Genomic DNA, 23,485 nt, shown 5'->3' on the forward strand with positions numbered 1-23,485 from the left:
TGCATATTGCCTACTTGACTTCATTTTATTGTGCACAGCAGGTTATATACATTTTCCCTTTCTTCTTCTGAGACATTCACTACTGTAGTGTTAAGCTGACCTGTTTCTGCCATGTCCCAAGGGGTGATCACCTGACAAGCATGATTGTTTCAATGTGCCGTTTTAGTCTGATGGACAGCCAAAATTGTTTAAAAAAACAAAAACAAATTCTACTGACACATCAGTCACACTGTGGATCAAACACAATGTTGACTCATCCTTCCAGTCTGCTGTTTGGCACCTAAGATATCTATGTTCCACATTTTCACACTTTCATTCGGTGATCAATTATATTAGTGATTGCTTATAGATGCCTTCATGAACAAAATAATTCCAAAATGTTGAGGAAATTCTGAAATGTTCTCTCTCATGTGCCAAGGTTTCTCAAATTCGACAAGCAAAATGCCTGCCAACCCACCCCGTTGCTGCAATTTCTAATTCCTCGGGCAATTGGCACTCCAACCAGTAGAGGGAAGTACGCTGTAAAAGCAGAATCCGTCGTCGACATACGATGAGGTGTGAACGCCGTGGGAACAAAATAACGTTAGCCTATCTTTAGTTGGAGGCAGGGTGGATTTCACTAGAAAAAGATTTCTGTTTTGAGCTTTTCCCAGGCGGAGATAGTGGACATTACGGTGAAAATGGCTTCGTTGGCTGAACCTGTCAGACTGGAAAGAGGTAATTTAAAACACATAAATATCAACTTTACCATGGGAGAATAAGCTCTATGTTAGCATTCCGGTCTCACAATCCTAACATTTTTTTGTGGCTGAATATCTAGCTATGTTATCATTTTCCAAATAAAGTGTCGGGTCAGCTTCATAACTTCGGTTGCCGTTTTGTGATTTTTAAAAAAATCTATATTTTTAGTCTGCCCCAGTCTAACATTAGCTAACCTTAGTAATGTTGATATAGCGTTAACTTGCCCAACGAGTTGTTGTAGTTGTTAGGCTCGCAAGATATCAAGTTAGTTAGCCTAACCTTATTCTACCTAGCTAACGTGGGATAATGCTGGGTAGGCTGTCTTGCACTTGCAGAAATATGTCAGTTGTGTCTAAAAAAACAACTAACGTAACGTCGGCTGTGTTGCGAACAGAACACAGGGAAGTGGCCGCTTCCACCAGAAGTTAACGTGAATTCAGCGGTAGTATTTCTACTGAGGAATGTGATTTGTATTTATGGTTGATTATTGCCTATCACAGACATTAACAAACTTTGATTGATATGAATTGGACCAATGATTATAGACAAAACGACAAACTACACAACTTCCATGTGTTCGGAAGACAGTGTTGGCTTATGATGTTCCGATCAGCTCCAGTTAACAAACTTTATAATATATTGGTAATAAATCATTTGTGCATCAGGCACTCATGAGAAGAAATTTTAGGAGGGCACAACACTGCTTGTCGAAAGTAATGCGAAAAGCGATAGATTCCACATGTCGAGGCAGAATGTAAACCAGTTGCTAGCTAGGGATTCTTCACGGTCAGAATTTTACCTAACAACAACGTTACCTAACCGTGTCTTTTGTGCAAATCCCTGCTAGCTGTGTACGTAATTTATGCGTTAGCTAGTGATAATGGGTCGCAGAGGAGGGGAGTCGCCTCGTCTATGGTCTTAGTTGCGTATCCAATTTCCCAGAGAATGAACTGCTATTTAAATGTACAAAAAAACTGATCTAAAGAGAACAAAAACAAGGAACGTAATCTTACCCATTTAGATGGTTGCTTTAGTCTGAATTCGAGACACGTACAGTGCAAAGTCATGGAGCAAAGTCCCATTATTTATTGGATTTGCCTCTGTACTCCAAAATCTGAGATTTGTAATAAAAATAATAATAATAATCACATGTGGTTAAAGTGCACATTGACTTTAATACATTTTTGTTTCACCATGTAGAAATTACAGCAGTGTTTATACATAGTCCCTGCAGTTCAGGGCACCATAATGTTTGGGATTCGGTAATGTTATGTAAAATCCTTTGCATGCAATGCCTGCTTGAAGTCTGTGACTCATGGTCATCATGACTTTGGAGTCTTTTATTGCCATTTGTCAACATGAGGAGAGAGAGGGAGAGAGAGAGAGCCACAGAAGCCATCAGGCCGAGAAATGACAGAAAGCAAAGGCCATACAGCAGGCTTACCAAAATGAAAGCCATGTGAAAGGATCTTTGTTTTATATTTTGAAGCCATTGGTCAATGGCTAATGTGTTGTTCATCTCATTGGGTCATGCTGTTCTGCCTGTTGCGGTGTCTGGCTCCACTGACGTGCGCCATGATGAGTATGCCGAGGGAAAGGCGGATCAGGCAGGGCCGTTTGGTGGTGAAGTCATGGTGAAAAGTCCATATTATAAATGGCTGAGTTTCTACCCAGTAACACACAACATATCATTTCCAGAAGAAAGCGCGACTACTGTAAAATCCCTGCAACAGACAGACAGATGGACAAGTGGGTAGATGGGCAGGATTGTTGACTGGAAGCCTTGACTGGGTAGCATGGAAAAGGGGAGAGAAGAAAAAAGAAATAAAATAAAGAGAGGGAAATATCGATAATACTAAATACAGAAAAAAAGAACAATAATAAAAGGAAAATGTGCATGATTGTGGATGGGCTGGATTTGGATCTGGTATTGCCCAACTGCCCTTCAAAACATCAGTGTTTCAAAGAGTTTGCCAGAAAGTAAGCAGTGATCTGGCCTAGAGACCCACCCAACAAACGCTCAACAATGCTCAACAGATGCTCAGTCTATGTGGGGTAGGATGTGTAGCTGTGTGTCTGAATGTCAGAGGATCTGCTGATAGGCAGAACGTTGGCTGATACAGTCCTCATCAATCGCTCTGCGGGCTGGACGAACTGGGCTGGAAGGACTGGGCTGGAAGGACCAGGCTGGAAGGACCAGGCTGGAAGGACCGGGCTGGAAGGACTGGGCTGGAAGGACTGGGCTGGAAGGACCAGGCTGGAAGGACCGGGCTGGAAGGACCGGGCTGGAAGGACTGGGCTGGAAGGACTGGGCTGGAAGAACTGGGCTGGAAGAACTGGGCTGAGCTGTAAAATCACAACACGTCCATGGTGCATCCTCCATTGGGGCTCCTTGGGAGGCACGTCCTCTGTTTCGGCTGAATTTGGGGACAAGGTCTTCCGGAAAAACTGTCGCACTTCTGCCCTCCCATATTCGTCCCTGTTGCATGAGTGATGTGCATCGGCTTGCATGTAACACTTCATTTTGACTTGAACGACTGCTTCGCCATGGAGTGATAATTTGAAATAGAACTGTAAACAATCAGTCATAGCAGAGGTATATCATTGTTTTATCACTGCTATGAACTGATCAGATTCCCAGAGTTCTCCTGCCCGTTTCATAATACTGTATCAAATAGACTGTGCGTTTCCCTGAAGTGTACCATTTGTAAAGCAGAGTGCTGATCTTTAGTGATGTGGGGCTTTGTGTCGTTTTGCAGACATCTCCCGGGCCATCGAGCTGCTGGACAAGCTCCAGAGGACAGGGGAGGTCCCGCCCCAGAAGCTGCAGGCCCTGCAGAGGGTCCTCCAGAGCGAGTTCTGCAACGCTGTGCGAGAGGTGGGCCAGGCAGCCATGCCAACGCACGCTTCTACACTTCACTGTGTGCTTCTATACTTCACTGCGTGCTTCTACACTTCACTGTGTGTCTCTATACTTCACTGTGTGTTTCTATACTTCACTGCATGCTTCTACACTTCACTGTGTGTCTCTATACTTCACTGTGTGTTTCTATACTTCACTGCATGCTTCTACACTTCACTGTGTGTCTCTATACTTCACTGTGTGCTTCTGTACTTCACTGTGTGTCTCTACATTTCATTGCGTGCTTCTATACTTCACTGTGTGTCTCTATACTTCACTGTGTGCTTCTACACTTCACTGTGTGTCTCTATACTTCACTGTGTGCTTCTACACTTCACTGTGTGTCTCTACACTTCACTGTGTGCTTCTATACTTCACTGCATGCTTCTACACTTCACTGTGTGTCTCTATACTTCACTGTGTGCTTCTATACTTCACTGCATGCTTCTACACTTCACTGTGCTTCTGGTGCACATAGCTCATTTCAGATATTTCTGTAAAATAATAATAACAATAGATTTATATTTCTCTATTTGTGGCATTTTTATGATGCCAAGGGTAATGTTACAATGTGATCACATGTTTTTCATATGGATTCATTTGGGCAAAACATCTCGGCTATGTTGACAATAGGCATTACAGTAAATGTTGTCTATTCAAAACAGGCCCTAAACCTTGCTCATCATTCTCACAGATAAGCTACAGAACCAACCGTGTCTGTGTGAATGAATAGGCTAGCTAGGTAGAACGTGTCTTTTACTTTAAAAATACAACTAGCTTCTGTACAGTCATTCATGGACAACGCGATATTGTTAAAATGTGATATAGCTAAAATGCATATGCCTATAGAAATAACCCACAGCACCCCGCAAATTTGGCTTCTGTCCCTTAATTAGCCCATAACAAAAACACAATACTTTAGAAATGAGAATGTAGCATACGATTTCATAATCTTTGTCATTATGGGTGCTGCATTTAAAGCACTTTCAGCTATATTGTATGTATAAAATGTGCTATATAAATAAATCTTATAATTATTAGATTAAAAAACCGCCAGTGTTGTGCTGTATTCAATGGAAAAGGAATCGCTGGTTTAACTCACACTCAGTATATAAACAAAAACATTACCTTGTGTTCTTTATTGTAGCTTCTTTATCTTCCTTGTGTAATTGCTTGTTGAGTGCACGATCTGGCATTCTAGCATTTAAATGTAGAAATGTATATATATTTTTTTATTACTTTGTGTGCGCCTTGATACACAGCTCCAGGGTGACGTTGCCCTTACGTGCAGATCTAGCATCAGATTCCCGACCCCAAACTTTAACCATTGTAGCTTAATGCTAGCTGATCCAAACATCATTATTTGTGAAATGACAGTTATCGCACAGAACAAAGTTATGAATATTTTTAGTTTGCTTTATCTTTAGATAGTTTTGGAGGAGTTTGTGGACTCGTATTGATGCATAGGCCTATATTAGAAATAGGACACTGCTGCCCCCTACTGTCATTGCAAGTTTTTCAGACGGCTCTGAATTAGAGTGCTCACATTTGCCACCTGGTGGTGGCTGTGCAAATGACAAGTAGTTACTGTGGGAAAAAAACAACAACAAAAAAAAGCACATTCCCAGCAGATTTCCCGAGGCAGAAGCGTCAAATGACGCCACTGTAGTTCAGTTGTATCTCTTTAAACTCAAGAGGTAATGGATCCATCCCTACTGGCTTTTTTAGTCCCTCTGTAGATCAGTTTGAGAAGTCCAGAAATCTATGTCTGCCTCTCGAAGAGTGTTTCTGATCTGGACAGGCATTTGGGGGCTTTTCTTCCTTATTCAGTATTTCACTCCTGTTCTAATACTTACAGACCTCACCGCATGTATAAAAAGGGTTGTAATTCCAACACTGATCAGCAGATATAGCTGTAAATACACTTAAATTAAAGGTGATGGTCTGTACTTTTTATTTTTACATTTCAAATGAAACCGAGACAAACGAACAGACTGACAAATCGACAACTGTACCACTGTCCAAATATTAACAGACTGCACTGTATCTCCGACAAAATATAGAAGGCAGATTTTCTGAAAACCACATCCGTCAGGTGGTAATTGCACAAGCCATTAGGTCCAAAACCACATTCATTCAGACGCTAATTGAAAGAGCCATTGGGTCCAAAACCACATCCGTCAGACACTAATTTAACGAGCCATTAGGTCCAAAACCACATCCGTCAGACGCAAATTTAACGAGCCATTAGGTCCAAAACCACATCCGTCAGACGCTAATTTAACGAGCCATTGGGTCCAAAACCACATCCGTCAGACGCTAATTTAACGAGCCATTAGGTCCAAAACCACATCCGTCAGACGCTAATTTAACGAGCCATTAGGTCCAAAACCACATCCATCAGACGCTAATTGAACGAGCCATTGGGTCCAAAACCACATCCGTCAGATACTAATTTAACGAACCATTAGGTCCAAAACCACATCCGTCAGATGCTAATTTAACGAGTCATTGGGTCCAAAGTGGATCAGTCAGTCACAACAAGTGATGGCTCATTTTGGAGCTCTGGTCAAATTAACTCGTCAACTTTACCACATTCTGTCACAAATACCCTTTGTAGTCCTGCTTCAATGGCAGGGAAGCGCTCTTCCTCACTTCATAGGGCTGAGAATGAGCCTTGAGTCATGAGCGAGCACACATTTGTTCATGAAAATCTAAGTGCAGGTGTGTTGGGGGATGGCGCTTCCATACAGGGGCCTATTTCAGTGACCCAAAAAGAGCCTCATTAGCACAATCGCAGCTACAGCAGCACAAAGGCAAACGCTTATTTTGCCACAGAACATAGTTGTGCAGTTTTGTTTGTGCCAGGGTTTGTTTTTTGGGAGGGCTGGGAATTTTGTACCAACACATTTCAAGGGTCTGATAATTCCACCGCTAAAGACCTGGGGCCTCATTTATAAAACTGTGCTTAGGATTCACGTCAAAAGGTTGCGTAAGCATGAAACCTAGGACGTGCGTACGCAAAACAATATTCTGATTTATAAAACAGTGCATACGCGCACGTCCCACGCCAATTTTCCTTTATAAATCACAATCAACTCTAAATGTGGCGCAGCTTTGCCGGCTTCATGTCCCGCCCACAGTTGCCTATAAATAGGCAGTGAAACGCCCCTAATGAATATGCATTTCACGAAGACGACAATGGCAAACGCTGAAAAGAAGGCCAAGAAAAGGGATTTCAGCCATTTGATTACCTCTGAAAAGCTACAGGTGTGGGAATTATCCTGTAAATGACGAACAGTTCTGCACAACGAATGTGATGATGACGATGATAATAATAATAATAATACACGTCATTTGTCTAGCACCATTGAAAACACAGTTACAAAATTAAGAGATAAAACGAACAAAAATTTATAACAATAAACACATTATAAAACGTAATGTATGAATATGGTAACAATATATGAAACTATGCTCGTATCTGCCCGACTGACACATTGTAAACGGCATCAGTGCAGCGCAATTTGTCCGACTGTTCACCATATTATTTATGAGAATACATTTAATAACATGAAGTATTGTTTAACAATTCGTCTACATATTTGAGGGATTATTTTACAACAACATCTCCGTTTATATTTATCATCCTAAATCATATTTTTTGGGCACTCCAGGGAGCATCAATCAAACAGCTCTTCGTATATGATACGTGAGAGGTAATACGTGAGAGGTAATATTTCATTACATTACATTACATTACATTACATTACATTACATTGCCTGGCATTTAGCAGACGCTCTTATCCAGAGCGACGTACAACAAAGTGCAAATTAAACACAAGAACAAGTGCAAATAGGACCTGAGAGGGCAGTATAGTTCCGAGTCCTAGTGTAAACATGCAGAAAATCAGAATCCTTTAAGAGTACAATCAATAACAATCAATTTCGATTTATTTTACACAGTGGTATCTGTTGTATATCATTTTCGACTTCTCTCGTTGTGTTGCACTTAGGAAGGAAGATAACCCGTATAGCGAGATTCAACAACACAACACTTTAATAAGTATAACAGGGACGAAGCACGTCCTTACAGCAGCCATACCCAGCCACAACTCCCGGCAAATCTTTATACCTTTTTAAATCCTGTTTCACTTCCCGTTTTCCTGGCATAACGTCACAAGCATTAAAGGAACAGTTTCTCATTTCTCCAGTTAATGTGCGTACGCATGGGTCAGAGTGTCCATGGAGGACCGCACATTCTTTTGTGCCTACGCAACGTTTATAAATGAGGCCCCTGGTTTTAAGCACAACCGTAAACACACCCTGTTTATACCCCTGTCCTGAGGCGTCCACACACAGATGCAACTGCTGTAACAAAATTCATGTTGTAATTTTATGTTTTTCATTCACTCAAGTGAACAGGCATCCTACCTATGCAAGAATTGCAAGATTTCATATGCCTTGCATTTTGAGATAATAATGCTGAGATAATTGAGGTTGAAGTTGAAAAGTGAAGTTCTCCACACAATGTTGCACTTTGTTTCTCCAATTCTAATTCTTATTTCGTTATGACAAACTAATAGGATTTTGTTGCTGATATTACTGCTTCTGCTTTTAGTTGCAATAATCAGTGATCTTATTCAGTAATCTTATTGTTCCAGGTATATGAACATGTCTATGAGACGGTGGACATTAATAGCAGCCCAGAGGTCAGAGCCAATGCTACTGCCAAGGTAAAAACATATTTTATATTTCATTTATTTAATTGTATTTTTTGTTTGCTCTCCTTTGCCACATTTTATTGTGTAGCATGCATGGCATTCTAGCCTAGTATTGGGCAGAGAGAATGTAGAAGTTACACCAAGGTATCTACATGTTCTTTAGACTGGCCAGTCTATGTATGGGGTTAATGTTAGTATCTGGCCAGTCTAAACGATAAGGGGTTAATGTTCGTATCTGGCCAGTCAAAACGATAAGGGGTTAATGTGCGTATCTTGCCAGTCTAAACGATTAGGGGTTGATGTTCGTATCTGGCCAGTCTAAACGATAAGGGGTTAATGTTTGCATCTGGCCAGTCTAAACGATAAGGGGTTAATGTTCGTATCTGGCCAGTCTAAACGATAAGGGGTTAATGTTCGTATCTGGCCAGTCTAAACGATAAGGGGTTAATGTTCGTATCTGGCCAGTCTAAACGATAAGGGGTTAATGATGAGGGGTTAATGTTCGTATCTGGTCAGTCTAAAGAACATGTTAGATACCAAAGTTCACCCCTTATTGGCAGATGCTTCCTGCGCATTACAGATGGATGTGACGTCAACGTTGTATTTGATCATATGACCGTTTTTCAGGACACATGACTGAAATGCGTTGTGATTCCTAGGCCTTACTATAGGTTTTCTATAGAGCACCTCCATTTGTCCATAATGGGTGAAGAACATTATGAAACTGCTATTCACTCGTATAAATCGAGCTTATTAGACCTAATTTCTGATTTCTAGCTAAACCATTAATGGTGTATTGACTGTGCAGTACATGAAGGTAGGCACTCATCTCCATGGCAGCATCTCCACCTGTGTCCAATATCTCTGAGTTTGAGTTAATCTCTGTCTAGGCTCTCAGCAGCTAGCTAAAGTCGTTAGCCTAGACCTGCCTCGCTAAATAACGGAAGTCCGATGAAGAGCTTGTTTCAATTGCGACATTTGCGACATCACTCCATGTGTTTTCCATTGCACTAAATGGAATTAGATCTGAACATGTGAAATTAACCTGTTTTCCATTAGCGTTGTTGCTATGTGGCCTCCCGAGTAAATTCTTGATAATGAAGTTGCTAAACAAGCTGCCTCCAGCTACATCGTCCTGTTGGACAAGGACGCTTTTTAGAGTGCAGGATATGAAATGCTCGTCAAACAAAGATCAGAGCCCCGGACTGGTAAAGGGCAAATCATAAATAAATAAATGGGAAAAGCTCACCAAATATACCAAAGTTAATTCGCTGGTTAAACATGTCAGAACCAAACGATTATACCTCCCAAACACTGTGAAGTCCACAGAACCGATACCCCATACAATATCATCCATACAAGTACACTCACTGACCACTATAATAGGAACACTACTAATACTAGGTAGGGCCTCCCTTTGCTCTCAAAACAGCCTCAATTCTTCGTGGCATGGATTCCACAAGATGTTGAAAACATTCCTTTGAGATTCTGTTCCATGTTGTCATGATTGTATCATACAATTTCTACAGATTTGTCCGCTGCACATTCATGCTGTGAATCTCCCGTTCTACCACATCCCAAAGGTGTCATTTTGGATTCAGATCCGGTGACTGGGAAGGCCATTGAAGAACATTGAACTCATTGTCATGTTCATGAACCCAGTGTGAGATGACATGGTGCATTATCATGCTGGAAGTAGCCATTAGAATATGGGTGCATTCTGGCCATGAAGGGATGCACATGGTCTGCAACCATACTCAGATGTGGCATTCAAGGCGATCATTGATTTTTTTTTTTTTTTTTTTACGTGCCCAAACTGTGCCAAGAAAACATTCCCCACACCATTACACCACCGCCACCAGCCTGGACTGTTGACAGAAGGCAGGTCGGGTCCATGGATCCATGCTGTTGGCGCCAAATTCTGACCCTACCATCTGTATGCCTCACCAGAAATTGAGATTCATCAGACCAGGTCTCTAGTCTTCAACTGTCTCTAGTCTTCAGCTGTCCAGTTTTTGGGAGTCTGTGCTCTCTGCTGCCTCAGATTTCTGTTTTTGACTGACAGAAATGTAACCTGATGTGGTTCTGCTGTTCTAGGCGTTCCCATATGTAACCTGACGTGGTTCTGCTGTTGTAGGCGTTCCCATATGTAACCTGATGTGGTTCTGCTGTTGTAGGCGTTCCCATATGTAACCTGACGTGGTTCTGCTGTTCTAGGCGTTCCCATCCGCAGAACTGCCGCTCACTGGATCTTTTTTCAATGTTTTTTACTTTTATTTGTTTCATTTTTTTTTGCACAATTCTGAATAAACTCTAGAGACTGTTGTGTGTGCATTTACAGAAATATTCAAACCAGCCCACCTGGCACCAACAATCATGCCACGGTCAAAATTGCTGAGATCACATTTTCCCCCATTCTGATGGTTGATATGAACATGAACTAAAGGTCTTGACCCATATCTACATTATTTAATGGATAGCACTGCTTCCACATGATTGGCTGATTAGATAATCGCATGAATAAGTAGGTGTAGGTGTTCTAATAAAGTGCTCAATGAGTGTATGTACACAAGACTGAATGGGAACAAGCTCACTGGCTCGATGATCACATTCACGCTGTGTTTGTGAAATGGCCCTCACCCTCACAAATCTTTTATTTTTTTAACCCCTGAAGAAATGTCCTCTTTTTTCCATTAGGTCTCTTTCTACCTGCATTGCAGAAAAAAGTAACATATTTCTCACAGCTTTTAAGCGTTCAGTTCACATTTTCTCATTTCAGTTTTGACCATGTAAGGTACCAAACCAAAAGCAGGTGAGATTTTAAAGACTGAGCCTCTTGTTTCATGCACCTTCACGGCGCTCCCATCTGCTTTAACGTGGGGAGCATCTGTTGCCCGTGCGGGGGCCTGGTGGGCGGACAGCCGGCTGTGTCCTCGCGTCAGAATGACAGCACATTTCACCTTTATAAGCCGCGGCTCCCCCCCCCACCCTGTTCCTGCAGTTTGGCCCAAAGCCGTATGGACTGGGTTTCTGTGACCACCCCCGCAGGCCCATTACAGTGATGGAGAGGGGATGCTCTGGGAGGGAAGAATGATGGACCCATCTGCCTGGCCCCTGTGGGGTGGCCCTGCCGTGTCAGCTGAAAGTGTGAAGCTTTGAGGCGATGTATGAGAGCGTAGAGATTCGTGCTGGTTCCTCCCCACGACCCTGTGGCACAGCCCCATATCCTTCATTAACGCGAAGCCCAATGAGATAAAAATCTCTTTTGCATGGATCCCTGTCCAAGTGATTTCAGCACACAGCATAGTACAATTCAAATAATGAAACGGGCTTGATGTGTAGTCAGCAAAGCACACAGTCAGCTTGGTGGGAATGAAACCTGTCATTGATCAGTTTTTTTTGATGCACCCGAAATGATAAAAAATATATATACATAAATTAACATAATGTAATGGCGAGCACAGGCCATTCAGCCCAGCAATGCTCTGCTTTTCCTACCCCTAAGTGTACCTACTGCTTAGTTTGCCTGAAAGTGTATCTAGCACCGTATCAACCCTGGTCTTGAAAACCCCCATTGTTTCTGCCTCCTTCTGACCTGAAAAGCTATTCCACACAGTGACCACTAGCTGTGTGAAAAAATATTTCCAAATATTTGTACGGAATTTATCCTCTGCCAATTTCCATTTGTGCCCCCTCGTTCTGCTAACCAAACTGACCCTGAAGAATCGCCTATAGTTCACTTTGAGGCTTTTAACTTCATCAAAGGGATTAACAATCAAATCCCCCCCAATTCCCCCCAAAGAGATTAAGCATTTTAAGTCTATCCTCATAACTCTTATCTTTTTTACATGGGATCAGTCTGGTTGCCCTTTTCTGAACCTTTTCCAACCTTTTTCCAACCTTATCTATCTCATAGTGTGGGCCCCACCCTACAAAAAAAGTGTATGTTAAGGCATAACGTGCCTCTTATCTAATCTTTTTATACAGTAGTGTGAAAAAGTGGTTGCCCCCTTCCTGATTTCTTAATTTTTTTGCATGTTTGTCACACTTAAATGTTTCAGATCAAACAAATTTAAATATTAGTCAAAGACAACACAAGTAAACACAAAATGCAGTTTTTATGAAAAATCCAAACCTACATGACCCTGTGTGAAAAAGTGATTGCCCCCTAAACCTAATAACTGGTTGGGCCACCCGTAGCAGCAACAACTGCAATCAAGCGTTTGCGATAACTTGCAATGAGTCTCTTACAGCGCTGTGGAGGAATTTTGGCCCACTCATCTTTGCAGAATTGTTGTAATTCAGCCACATTGGAGGGTTTTCGAGCATGAACCGCCTTTTTAAGGTCATGCCACAGCATCTTAATAGGATTCAGGTCAGGACTTTGACTAGGACACTCCAAAGTCTTCATTTTGTTTTTCTTCAGCCATTCAGAGGTGGACTTGCTGGTGTGTTTTGGATCATTGTCTTGCTGCAGAACCCAAGTTCGTTTCAGCTTGAGGTCACAAACAGATGGCCGGACATTCTCCTTCAGGATTTTTTGGTAGACAGCAGAATTCATGGTTCCATTTATCACAGCAAGTCTTCCAGGTCCTGAAGCAGCAAAACAGCCCCAGACCATCACACTACCACCACCATATTTTACTGTTGGTATGATGTTCTTTTTCTGAAATGCGGTGTTACTTTTACGCCAGATGTAATGGCACACACCTTCCAAAAAGTTCAACTTTTGTCTCGTCAGACCACAGAGTATTTTCCCAAAAGTCTTGGGGATCATCAAGATGTTTTCTGGCAAAATTGAGACGAGCCTTAATGTTCTTTTTGCTCAGCAGTGGTTTTTGTCTTGGAACTCTGCCAGGCAGGCCATTTTTGCCCAGTCTCTTTCTTATGGTGGAGTCATGAACACTGACCTTAACTGAGGCAAGTGAGGCCTGCAGTTCTTTGGATGTTGTTGTGGGGTCTTTTGTGACCTCTTGGATGAGTCGTCGCTGAGCTCTTGGGGTAATTTTAGTAGGCCGGCCACTCCTGGGAAGGTTCATCACTGTTCCATGTTTTCACCATTTGTAGATAATGGCTCTCACTGTGGTTCGCTGGAGTCCCAAAGCTTTAGAAATGGCTTTATAACCTTTTCCAGACTGATAGATCTCAATTACTTTCTTTCTCATTTGTTCCTGAATTTCTTTAGATCTCGGCATGATGTCTAGCTTTTGAGGATCATTTGGTCTACTTCACTTTGTCAGGCAGGTCCTATTTAAGTGATTTCTTGATTGAGAACAGGTGTGGCAGTAATCAGGCCTGGGTGGGGCTAGAGAAGTTGGACTCAGGTTTGATAAACCACAGTTAAGTTATGTTTTAACAGGGGGGGCAATCGCTTTTTCACACAGGGCCATGTAGGTTTGGATTTTTTTTCTCCCTTAATAATAAAAACCTTCATTTAAAAACTGCATTTTGTGTTTACTTGTGTTGTCTTTGACTAATATTTAAATTTGTTTGATGATCTGAAACATTTAAGTGTGACAAACATGCAAAAAAATAAGAAATCAGGAAGGGGGCAAACACTTTTTCACACCACTGTATATCAGCTCAATATCCTTCAGTACGCTCACCAAGTTTCATGATGTTTGGGCAAAGCCGGTCAGGTGGCTTCTGATTGGCTGATGTTTTTTAAAGTTATCATTCATTCATTGGATACAGGTAGGGTCTTTCACAGAGTTGTAATATACAAAATCTCAACCTGATTTGGTGACAACTGGTGAAAAGAATTCACCAATTTTCAATACGGGTGCGGAGACTGTTGTGTATGGTAGTGTGCATATCCACTGCATGAACCTTGAAATGGCTCCGGCCATATTGGGTTGTTGTGGAATAACTGAATTCTCAGGTGAGTGACCCTTTGGGAAACTTGGATGCCTTCACTGCAGTAATAAAAATAAAGTATATATTATGTATAATACGGAATATACATATGCAATAGATGGGGAGTGTAGACACTATAAAAACATTTAAAATATATTATACAGGTAGAGTTCAGGTGGGGGTAGGGGGGGCAGGTTAATGTTCTAGTGTCATACCGTCAGTAGTTGGTACTGATTCCTATTGTCCCTGCTATGATGCAAATGCAGACAGTTTTATTTTGCTTACATTTCAGCTCTTTTGAGACTTCACATTTCATCCCACTAGCCACCTGTAGAATGTTTTCCCATTTCCCCGATGCCTCCTCTGTCTTCCTGTGCTTAAAAGCGATCTCCCTGATGCCTCCTCTGTCTTCCTGAGCTTAAAAGCGATCTCGTGTCTTACATGGGCTGCACTGCGGCTTGCTTTAGAGCCGTGTCCTGTGAGAGAGACTCAGGTCAGCCATCTTTAAACAACTGCAAGTTTCCTCCAACAATTTAATGCAATATGATTAGATCTGTAGAAATTTTAAACGCTTGATGACTACATGTTAATTACAGCACTGTAGATGGCCTTTCTCTATGCAAAATTGTTTGACATTTGAAATGGAATTGTAGATCTACTTTTTTGTGTTTAAAATGCCCATCAGAACAGCAGGTTTGAATATAATGCCCATCAGAACAGCAGGTTTAACTGTGACCCCATCAGAACAGCAGGTTTAACTGAGACCCCCATCAGAAGGCAGGTTTAACTGTGACCCCCATCAGAACGGCAGGTTTAACTGTGACCCCCATCAGAACGGCAGGTTTAACTGTGACCCCATCAGAGCGGCAGGGTTAACTGTGACCCCATCAGAGCGGCAGGTTTAACTGTGACCCCATCAGAGCGGCAGGTTTAACTGTGACCCCATCAGAACGGCAAGTTTAACTGTGACCCCCATCGGAGCGGCAGGTTTAACTGTGACCCCCATCAGAACGGCAGGTTTAACTGTGACCCCATCAGAGCGGCAGGTTTAACTGTGACCCCATCAGAGCGGCAGGTTTAACTGTGACCCCCATCAGAGCGGCAGGTTTAACTGTGACCCCATCAGAACGGCAGGTTTAACTGTGACCCCCATCAGAACGGCAGGTTTAACTGTGACCCCCATCGGAGCGGCAGGTTTAACTGTGACCCCCATCAGAACGGCAGGTTTAACTGTGACCCCATCAGAGCGGCAAGTTTAACTGTGACCCCCATCAGAGCGGCAGGTTTAACTGTGACCCCCATCAGAGCGGCAGGTTTAACTGTGACCCCATCAGAGCGGCAGGGTTAACTGTGACCCCATCAGAACGGCAGGTTTAACTGTGACCCCATCAGAGCGACAGGGTTAACTGTGACCCCATCAGAACGGCAGGTTTAACTGTGACCCCATCAGAACGGCAGGTTTAACTGTGACCCCCATCAGAAGGCAGGTTTAACTGTGACCCCCATCAGAGCGACAGGGTTAACTGTGACCCCATCAGAGCGACAGGTTTAACTGTGACCCCATCAGAGCGGCAGGTTTAACTGTGACCCCCATCAGAGCGACAGGGTTAACTGTGACCCCATCAGAACGGCAGGTTTAACTGTGACCCCATCAGAGCGACAGGTTTAACTGTGACCCCATCAGAGCGGCAGGTTTAACTGTGACCCCATCAGAATGGCAGGTTTAACTGTGACCCCATCAGGGCGGCAGGTTTAACTGTGACCCCCATCAGAAAGGCAGGTTTAACTGTGACCCCCATCAGAGCGACATGGTTAACTGTGACCCCCATCAGAGCGACAGGTTTAACTGTGACCCCCATCAGAAAGGCAGGTTTAACTGTGACCCCCATCAGAAAGGCAGGTTTAACTGTGACCCCATCAGAACGGCAGGTTTAACTGTGACCCCCATCAGAGCGGCAGGTTTAACTGTGACCCCTCCCCAGGCCACGGTGGCGGCGTTTGCGGCCAGTGAGGGTCACTCCCACCCCCGGGTCGTGGAGCTGCCCAAGACCGAGGAGGGCCTGGGCTTCAACATCATGGGCGGAAAGGAGCAGAACTCACCCATCTACATCTCCCGCATCATCCCCGGGGGCATCGCCGACCGACACGGAGGCCTCAAGAGGGGCGACCAGCTGCTGTCCGTCAACGGCGTGGTGAGTCTCTGATTCAGTGTCTCCATAATGCTCACTCAGAGCGGGTTCAATTCCCTAAAACCTTAAAGGAGTAACACAGTGGTTGGTCACACTATCTGGGTTTTTATTTGCCATTATATTGTTTTTTAAATTTATCGTCATATTTTCAACCGGTTGTGAATGCAAATTTCTATCCATGGGGAAATGAGCTAAGCGGCCCATGTGAGGCGGTAGTGACACCAGCCCGTCTCTCCCTCAGAGTGTGGAGGGTGAGCATCATGAGAAGGCTGTGGAGCTCCTGAAGGCTGCCCAGGGCACCGTCAAACTGGTGGTGAGGTACACCCCCAAAGTGCTGGAGGAGATGGAGTCCCGCTTCGAGAAGATGAGGTCCGCCAAACGCCGGCAACAGAATAACTATCCGCAGTAGCGTCCTGGCTCCTACTGAGGGTCCCCCCACCCTTCCCCCTCACATTCCTCCTCAGCCTTCACTCCCTCTGCCCCCCTCCACACTTTCGCATGTTATTATGTGCATTATAGTTATCTGATGCCAATGCCTCTGCCTTGGAATATGTACTTGGGAATTTAACAAGAATTTTTCTGATAATTGTTTCTTGGAAATGTATAAATCTTTTAAATTTAGGCTCAGCACAGCATTTGCTAGACACTTAAGGGGAAAGGGTTTTTTTTAAATCAACGGATACTGTATAACTTTGCTCTGAAATGTATTCGAACAACAATAACGAGAAAGAAAGCTCAGATTTAGCACTTTGTACAATCTAAAAAAAAGAATAATAATTCAGAGTATATAAATTGTCACCTGGCAGCAAGCAGAATTTCACTGAATGTTACTAGGGAAAGTAAGATTGGTCTGAATTTTTATCTGTTTTTTCTAGTCTTTTTAATGATTGTTGAGCTTTTTAACCTTGAAGATTTCAGCTGTCCCTTTCTGGATAGATATTGTTGAAATAGGCCTGTACAGTTTGTGTTGTAATTGTACACTGTAGAATGTCTTCATGGTCAGTTTTATTTTCCACAAATGTTTAATTTATTTTCCACAAATGTGCTGTTTTTGGTGTTTCATTTTCATCCACTGTAAACTGTAGATGTTTCTTACTTCCCAAAAATGACACTAAAAGGATGAGGCAAAATGGATGCAATTAGGTAATTTCCTGAGAAGGCACTAACTGCCATGCTGTGCAGAGATTCATGAGAGCAGATGAATCATGGAATGGTATTCAGTGAATTACGCACATCCTCCTGTAGATGCCTTCTTCACTTCGTATGCACGCACTCAGTGTTCCATTAGTCTACACAGTCAGTCTGCTGGAAGGGAGCACTGAACTTATGCGAGGGAACAAACACTCAGTAACCACTTCATTAGGTATTAGACTTAGTGGGTGGTCTTCTGCTGCTGTAGCCCATCCTCTTCAAGGTTCTTTGAGATGCCCTTCTGCATACCACTGTTGTAATGTGTGGTTATTTGCGTTACTGTCGCCTTCCTGCCAGCTTGAACCAGTCTGGCCTCTCTCATGAACAAGGCTTTTTCACCCACACAACTGTCACTTTGTTTTTCGCATTATTCTCTATCAACTCGATAGACTAGTGTGCATGAAAATTCCAAAAGCACAGCAGTTCCTGAGACACCCAAACCAGCCCGTCTGGCACCAACCATCATTCCACAGTCAAAGTCACTTGGATCACAATTCTTCTCTCATTCTGATGTTTGGTCGGAACAACTGAACCTCTTGACCATGTCTGCATGCTTTTTTTCCATTGAGTTGCTGCCACATGATTGGCTGAGTAGATCTTTTTATTAACAAGTTGGCCTACAGGTCTAGTAAAGTGGTCACTGAGTGTAATTGTAATCAACATCTGCATTCAGGAACTACCACAAATAACTCTGTGATGCTCATTATGTTGCATTTTGAATGAACTATTTGGATCAGGTTGGCTATTGGCTCCTGGACATTTAGCAGCCATCACAACAAAGCTACATTTAAAAGAGAATGAAGAAACTCATAAATGTATCATACGTTTATCGAGATGCAGATTACAAGGTATAACTGAGTACCTGCTCTCGACCACTCGCAGATTATATAAGTTTGCTTTCATAAAATGGAAGTATCCATTTTTGTGTTTAAACTAAAACTGGATATGCATTCGATGTGAAATCCTGAATCTGATGACACTATATGTCTGGGCATTTAAAGGTTTCATTTTAGTGTTGAAGAATGGCTTTTTGGTTGAGAACTGCTGCCAGTATGAAGTTCAGGTTAAACTCTTATCTGACAAAAAGCTGCTGAGTTGCAGAAAAGTTTTTAAATTGTGTTTATTCTTGCAACCAAGACATAACTGATAAAGCCATTTATTCAGCTTATGCTGCATTGTATACATGGTGTTTTCTGATTGATATAAACTGTAGAACAGATGGAAAGAAAAGCCTTAGTGTCAGTTACCAGTACTTTGGTTCCCGCTTCAAGATTTTATCAGTTTTGTGGAATGACTGTTCCCAGGATGCTTGGAGGTGAAAGCAGCTGTGTACTATAATGGTTAGGGAAATGGGCAGCGCAGCTATGTACTATAATGGTTAGGGAAATGGGTTTGGGTTTGATGCTGGTGTAGTAAGGAGCTTAATCTGAATTGCTTCAGTAAAATATCTGACTGTATGTAACAATTGTGGTCTGTGTAATTCACTCTGGATAAGAGGATTTGCTAATTGCCAAAATGTTGTGTAATGTACTTTGTCAACTGAGCATACATGCTTGGATTTATATGCAGTTGTTGTAATTAGTGATTTACTCTTTACATATCAGATGCATGTACTTTTCCTTTGTGACCTATTGTACATGGATCAATGGATTTTATCTGTTGATCATGATCAAACGATGATCTCCTCAACCACTGAAACATGACTGTTAAACTTCATATCCAGGACATTTCCTGGACAACTGAAATAATTGTGCAGTCTTCTCTGGAAGCTTTTCAGTGACTTAATTAAATGCAATCGCTACAGCAACACATAGTGAAATGTAATGAGGGTTTTTGACAGAACACGCAAAGGAATGCAATGTAATATGCCTTCTGTTTTTAAATATTGTGTGATAACCCTTGTTTAAAATGATTCTCCCAAAATTCTCCCAAAGACTTCAATCCATCCAGCTTTGGGGGGGGGAAGGAATAAATAATTGCCTCCAAGATTTGAAGAATGGGTTGCTTTAGAAATGTTTTGAGGCATCAGATGTTTTATAGCTAGGTATATGTGCCGACTGGCATTAAACAATGTGAGTGACCTTGTAGCTTGTGTTGTTGTAACTGCTCGAATTAGTGATCTGTAGCCTGACCCATATTACATTACATGATAGTCATTTAGCAGACGCTCTTATTCAGAGCAGTGTACAATAAAGTGCAAATCATAACCAGGGACAAGTGTGCTGAAAACCCTAGAGGGAAGTCCTGGTGTGATCATATAGATTAACTTGAACCCTTGTAGAATAATCAGATGACTATCCAAGTAGCAATACCATAGTTGGCAGCTAGAATACCAAGAATAGTAAAATAATTAAATGCGAGAGCAATTATTACATATAGCAGACACAAAGCGTACATGGCTAATTATAGCATTGAGGTAGGGAGGGAAAGGTGCAGCCTGACAAGGTGAGATTTAAGACTGCACTTGAAAGTGGACAAAGACTCTGTTCTGACATCCACAGGAAGGTCATTCCACCACCGTGGGGCCAGAACAGACAGCAGTCATGACCGGGAAGTGCAGGTGGGGCGAGGGGGAGGTGCCAGGCATCCCGAGGTAGCGGAACAGAGAGGTCAGGCAGCCGTGTAGGGTTTGATGAGCTTTTGGATGTATGCAGGGGCTGATCTCTTAACTGCCTGGTATGCAAGCATCAAAGTTTAAAATTTAACAGGCAGTCAGTGGAGGTTTCTGAGCAGGGGGGTGAGAGTGTCTGGGGACATTGAATACCAGACAAGCCGCAGTGGTCGGGATCACTTGTAGGGGTCTGATGGCGGATGCTGGAAGGCCAGCCAGCAGAGAATTGCAGTAGTCCAGGCGGGACAGGACCATTGCTTGGACAAGGAGCTGGGTCGAGTAGGTGGTGAGGAAGGGACGGATTTTGGACTCTAACAGTCAAGAGAGGAACTGCAGCCACAAAGGGCCTCATCACAACACTGACTTTCCACAGTCTATGAATATAACTAATATAAAGCGTTATTATTCAGTTCAGTGTTCTCAGTGTTTTTGAAAGCAGACAGTGAACAATGTGACAGAGCCTGCCGTCTATTCATAGTGTTCTAGTAAGAAAATGTTCGCCGAACAGGTGACTTTATGAAATGTTGACTTTAGTGTGCTACACAACACTATATTTTTTGTCTTTTTGAGGTTTTCACTTTAGCTAACCAACTATATTATGAGCAACGTATTTGGCTATGTAACTAGCTGGATATATAACTAAGATAATCTACCACAAACGATGCAACTGTAACTTACAGTTTGAGACACATAAAGGTTTAGCTAAACATGCATGATTGGATGCGTAAAGAGATAAAATGAACGTGTAGCTGCCCAAATTGCACTCCAGACAAGCGATCACTGAAACCCTGTAGACTATTGCTTATCTAGTTAGAAAAAAATACCAGTTCGCTATCAGTAACAACAACCAAATTGGCTATTACTAGTTAGCTTCCTGAATTTACAAATATCCATCTGAAGCACAAAGCTTGTGCAATTGCTACTATGTTCATATTGCCTATATTTTATCGTGAGTGGATATTTGTAAATTCGTCAGGCTAACTGTAGCTAATGTGCTTATTGCTACCGATAACAAACTGGTATTTTATAAAATGTGTATTCTTCGCTTGGATAATAAACGATAGTATACACTTTCAGTGATTGCTTGTCTGGATTGCAATTTGGGCAGCTACATGAACATTCAGAATAAGCCCCCATGCCATTGGCTGTGGAAATTAGAACCCATGTTCAACCAATGAGCTTGTTGTACAGCTGTACAATGTTTTGGTACAGAGTGACGGCCTATCAACTGTATATTTTGAAACGATAGGAAGGGATTTACAATGTTCTTGTAACAATGTTTTAACACAAAAATCTTACCTAGTGTACCTTTAAGACAGACAATGATTGACCACAATGATGCAAAGCTTCCAGTTGGCACTAAAGCTAGCTGATAAGCCTGTTCTGATCATTACAAACATTACACTTTGATTATTCCTTTATTTGCATTGTTTGTTGCAGCTCTGCAGAAACATTTATAAATGAAGGTGCATTTTGCGTTTTAAAAATAAACGTGAAATACGGCTGTTAATTTGCTTCTTGAGCAGCATAAAAACCAGAGGCTTTTCTTTGTGCCATTGTTGTCAATCGTTAATCATTATTTATTTCCAGTTGTGCTGTATGGGGTTGTTATTTCAGCGATCCGGCTCCATCAGGTTCACGCTTCAGATTGGGCGACAGTTGGTCCGGTTGGTTCGGTTCTGGCTTCTGATTGGGCGAGAGCTGGTTGGGTTGGTTTGGTTCAGGCTTCTGATTGGGCGAGATGTGGTCTGGTTGGTTTGGTTCAGGCTTCTGATTGGGCGAGATGTGGTCTGGTTGGTTTGGTTCAGGCTTTTGATTGGGCGATATGTGGTCTGGTTGGTTTGGTTCAGGCTTCTGATTGGGCAAGATGTGGTCTGGTTGGTTTGGTTCAGGCTTCTGATTGGGCGAGATGTGGTCTGGTTGGTTTGGTTCAGGCTTCTGATTTGGCGAGATGTGGTCTGGTTGGTTTGGTTCAGGCTTCTGATTGGGCGAGATGTGGTCTGGTTGGTTTGGTTCAGGCTTCTGATTGGGCGAGATGTGGTCTGGTTGGTTTGGTTCAGGCTTCTGATTGGGCGAGATGTGGTCTGGTTGGTTTGGTTCAGGCTTCTGATTGGGCGAGATGTGGTCTGGTTGGTTTGGTTCAGGCTTCTGATTGGGCGAGATGTGGTCTGGTTGGTTTGGTTCGCCTGAAAGACGCAGGCTTAGGCGGATCGGCCCTCGTTTCTAGCCTGATGCGGAACTCAATCAAATCATTCAAAATATATTACGATTAGTTTTGTCTGTATTCACGTTTCCATTGTGTCCATTTTGTCTTTTTTTTAGCTGAAGAGAAAATTAAATGTTGACTGGAAGCTGTAGTCATCTTTGTTTAGGGTAAAAGAATATGAAGTTATTCAGAAGGGATCAGATGGAGTGTGTTGGTATTTGTTTTCTAAATGTGTCAGGTGAAAATTCTGTTAGATAGTGTATATAAAAACGAATTGCATTATATGTACTGCCTTTTTAAATGTTTTTACAACAAGACAATGAACTTAAAAAAATGTTGTCCTTGCCTGGAATGTTTTTTGACAAATAATGTTAAGCTGTTAGTAATGAACAAGATTAATTGCTTAACTGACCAATCCTATGCAAGACGCATCACATGAGAATGAACTACTTTTTATGTAGATTTCGTTCATATTGCCTATTTTCCTCATCCTGACTTTCTCGAATCTAGAAAAATATAAAATGATAAAATTAAAATTAAGCAATGCAGTGCATCTATTTTTAGTTGGAGAGTCAGGTGTTTTAATGTCTGGCAAGCTCAGAAAAGCCTGTCTGGATTTTCCCTCATGTTCATAAAACATTTAGTACTGTTCTAAATTTAACATGTCCCATAAATCTTTCACAGTGCTCACTTAAAAGTATACTTGGGTTGGTTTTTGCGATGAACTGAAAAGGCGCTGACATGTTGAGAAGCAGTGATGGGCATGTCCTTCACAGAGCAGGTTTTCCCAATGCCACACAAAAGAGCAATAAAGGTCCAGCTTTCATTTGTAAAACAACCATTTGTTTTTCTTGTATAATCTCTTATTGACATTGGGCCTCCTTCACTTTCTTAAATTCTTATTACTTTTATTCTTAATAAAAGAAACATGCCTAGACCTTCGATTTTGTGCGTATCCCAGGTGTATCAGGGGATGAATGCCAGTTGTTTGTGAATGGAATTTGCATAAGGAAGCACCCTAGAAATCCCATAATGCATGGCACTGCAGGCTTGTGTGCACACATG

General features: G+C 42.3%; 1 protein-coding gene across 1 annotated transcript; it reads left to right on the forward strand.

Moving 5' to 3' along the window:
* Positions 1-548: 548 nt before the first annotated feature.
* On the forward strand, positions 549-23,362 carry lin7c (lin-7 homolog C (C. elegans)). Its single transcript, XM_061245092.1, has 5 exons — positions 549-717; positions 3,501-3,619; positions 8,308-8,379; positions 16,206-16,415; positions 16,654-23,362. The coding sequence occupies exons 1-5, from the start codon at positions 681-683 to the stop codon at positions 16,819-16,821; spliced, it is 606 nt and encodes a 201-aa protein (XP_061101076.1). The 5' UTR covers positions 549-680; the 3' UTR covers positions 16,822-23,362.
* The last annotated feature ends 123 nt before the right edge of the window (positions 23,363-23,485 follow it).

Source organism: Conger conger, chromosome 6, assembly GCF_963514075.1.
Source record: "Conger conger chromosome 6, fConCon1.1, whole genome shotgun sequence".
NCBI classification, from domain to species: domain Eukaryota; kingdom Metazoa; phylum Chordata; class Actinopteri; order Anguilliformes; family Congridae; genus Conger; species Conger conger.

Excerpts from the sequence above, each read along its gene's own strand:
- lin7c (XM_061245092.1), top strand. The coding sequence starts at position 681 with ATGGCTTCGTTGGCTGAACCTGTCAGACTGGAAAGAG. Across the intron at positions 718-3,500 it reads ACCTGTCAGACTGGAAAGAG|ACATCTCCCGGGCCATCGAG; the intron begins GTAATTTAAAAC and ends GTCGTTTTGCAG. Across the intron at positions 3,620-8,307 it reads TCTGCAACGCTGTGCGAGAG|GTATATGAACATGTCTATGA; the intron begins GTGGGCCAGGCA and ends TTATTGTTCCAG.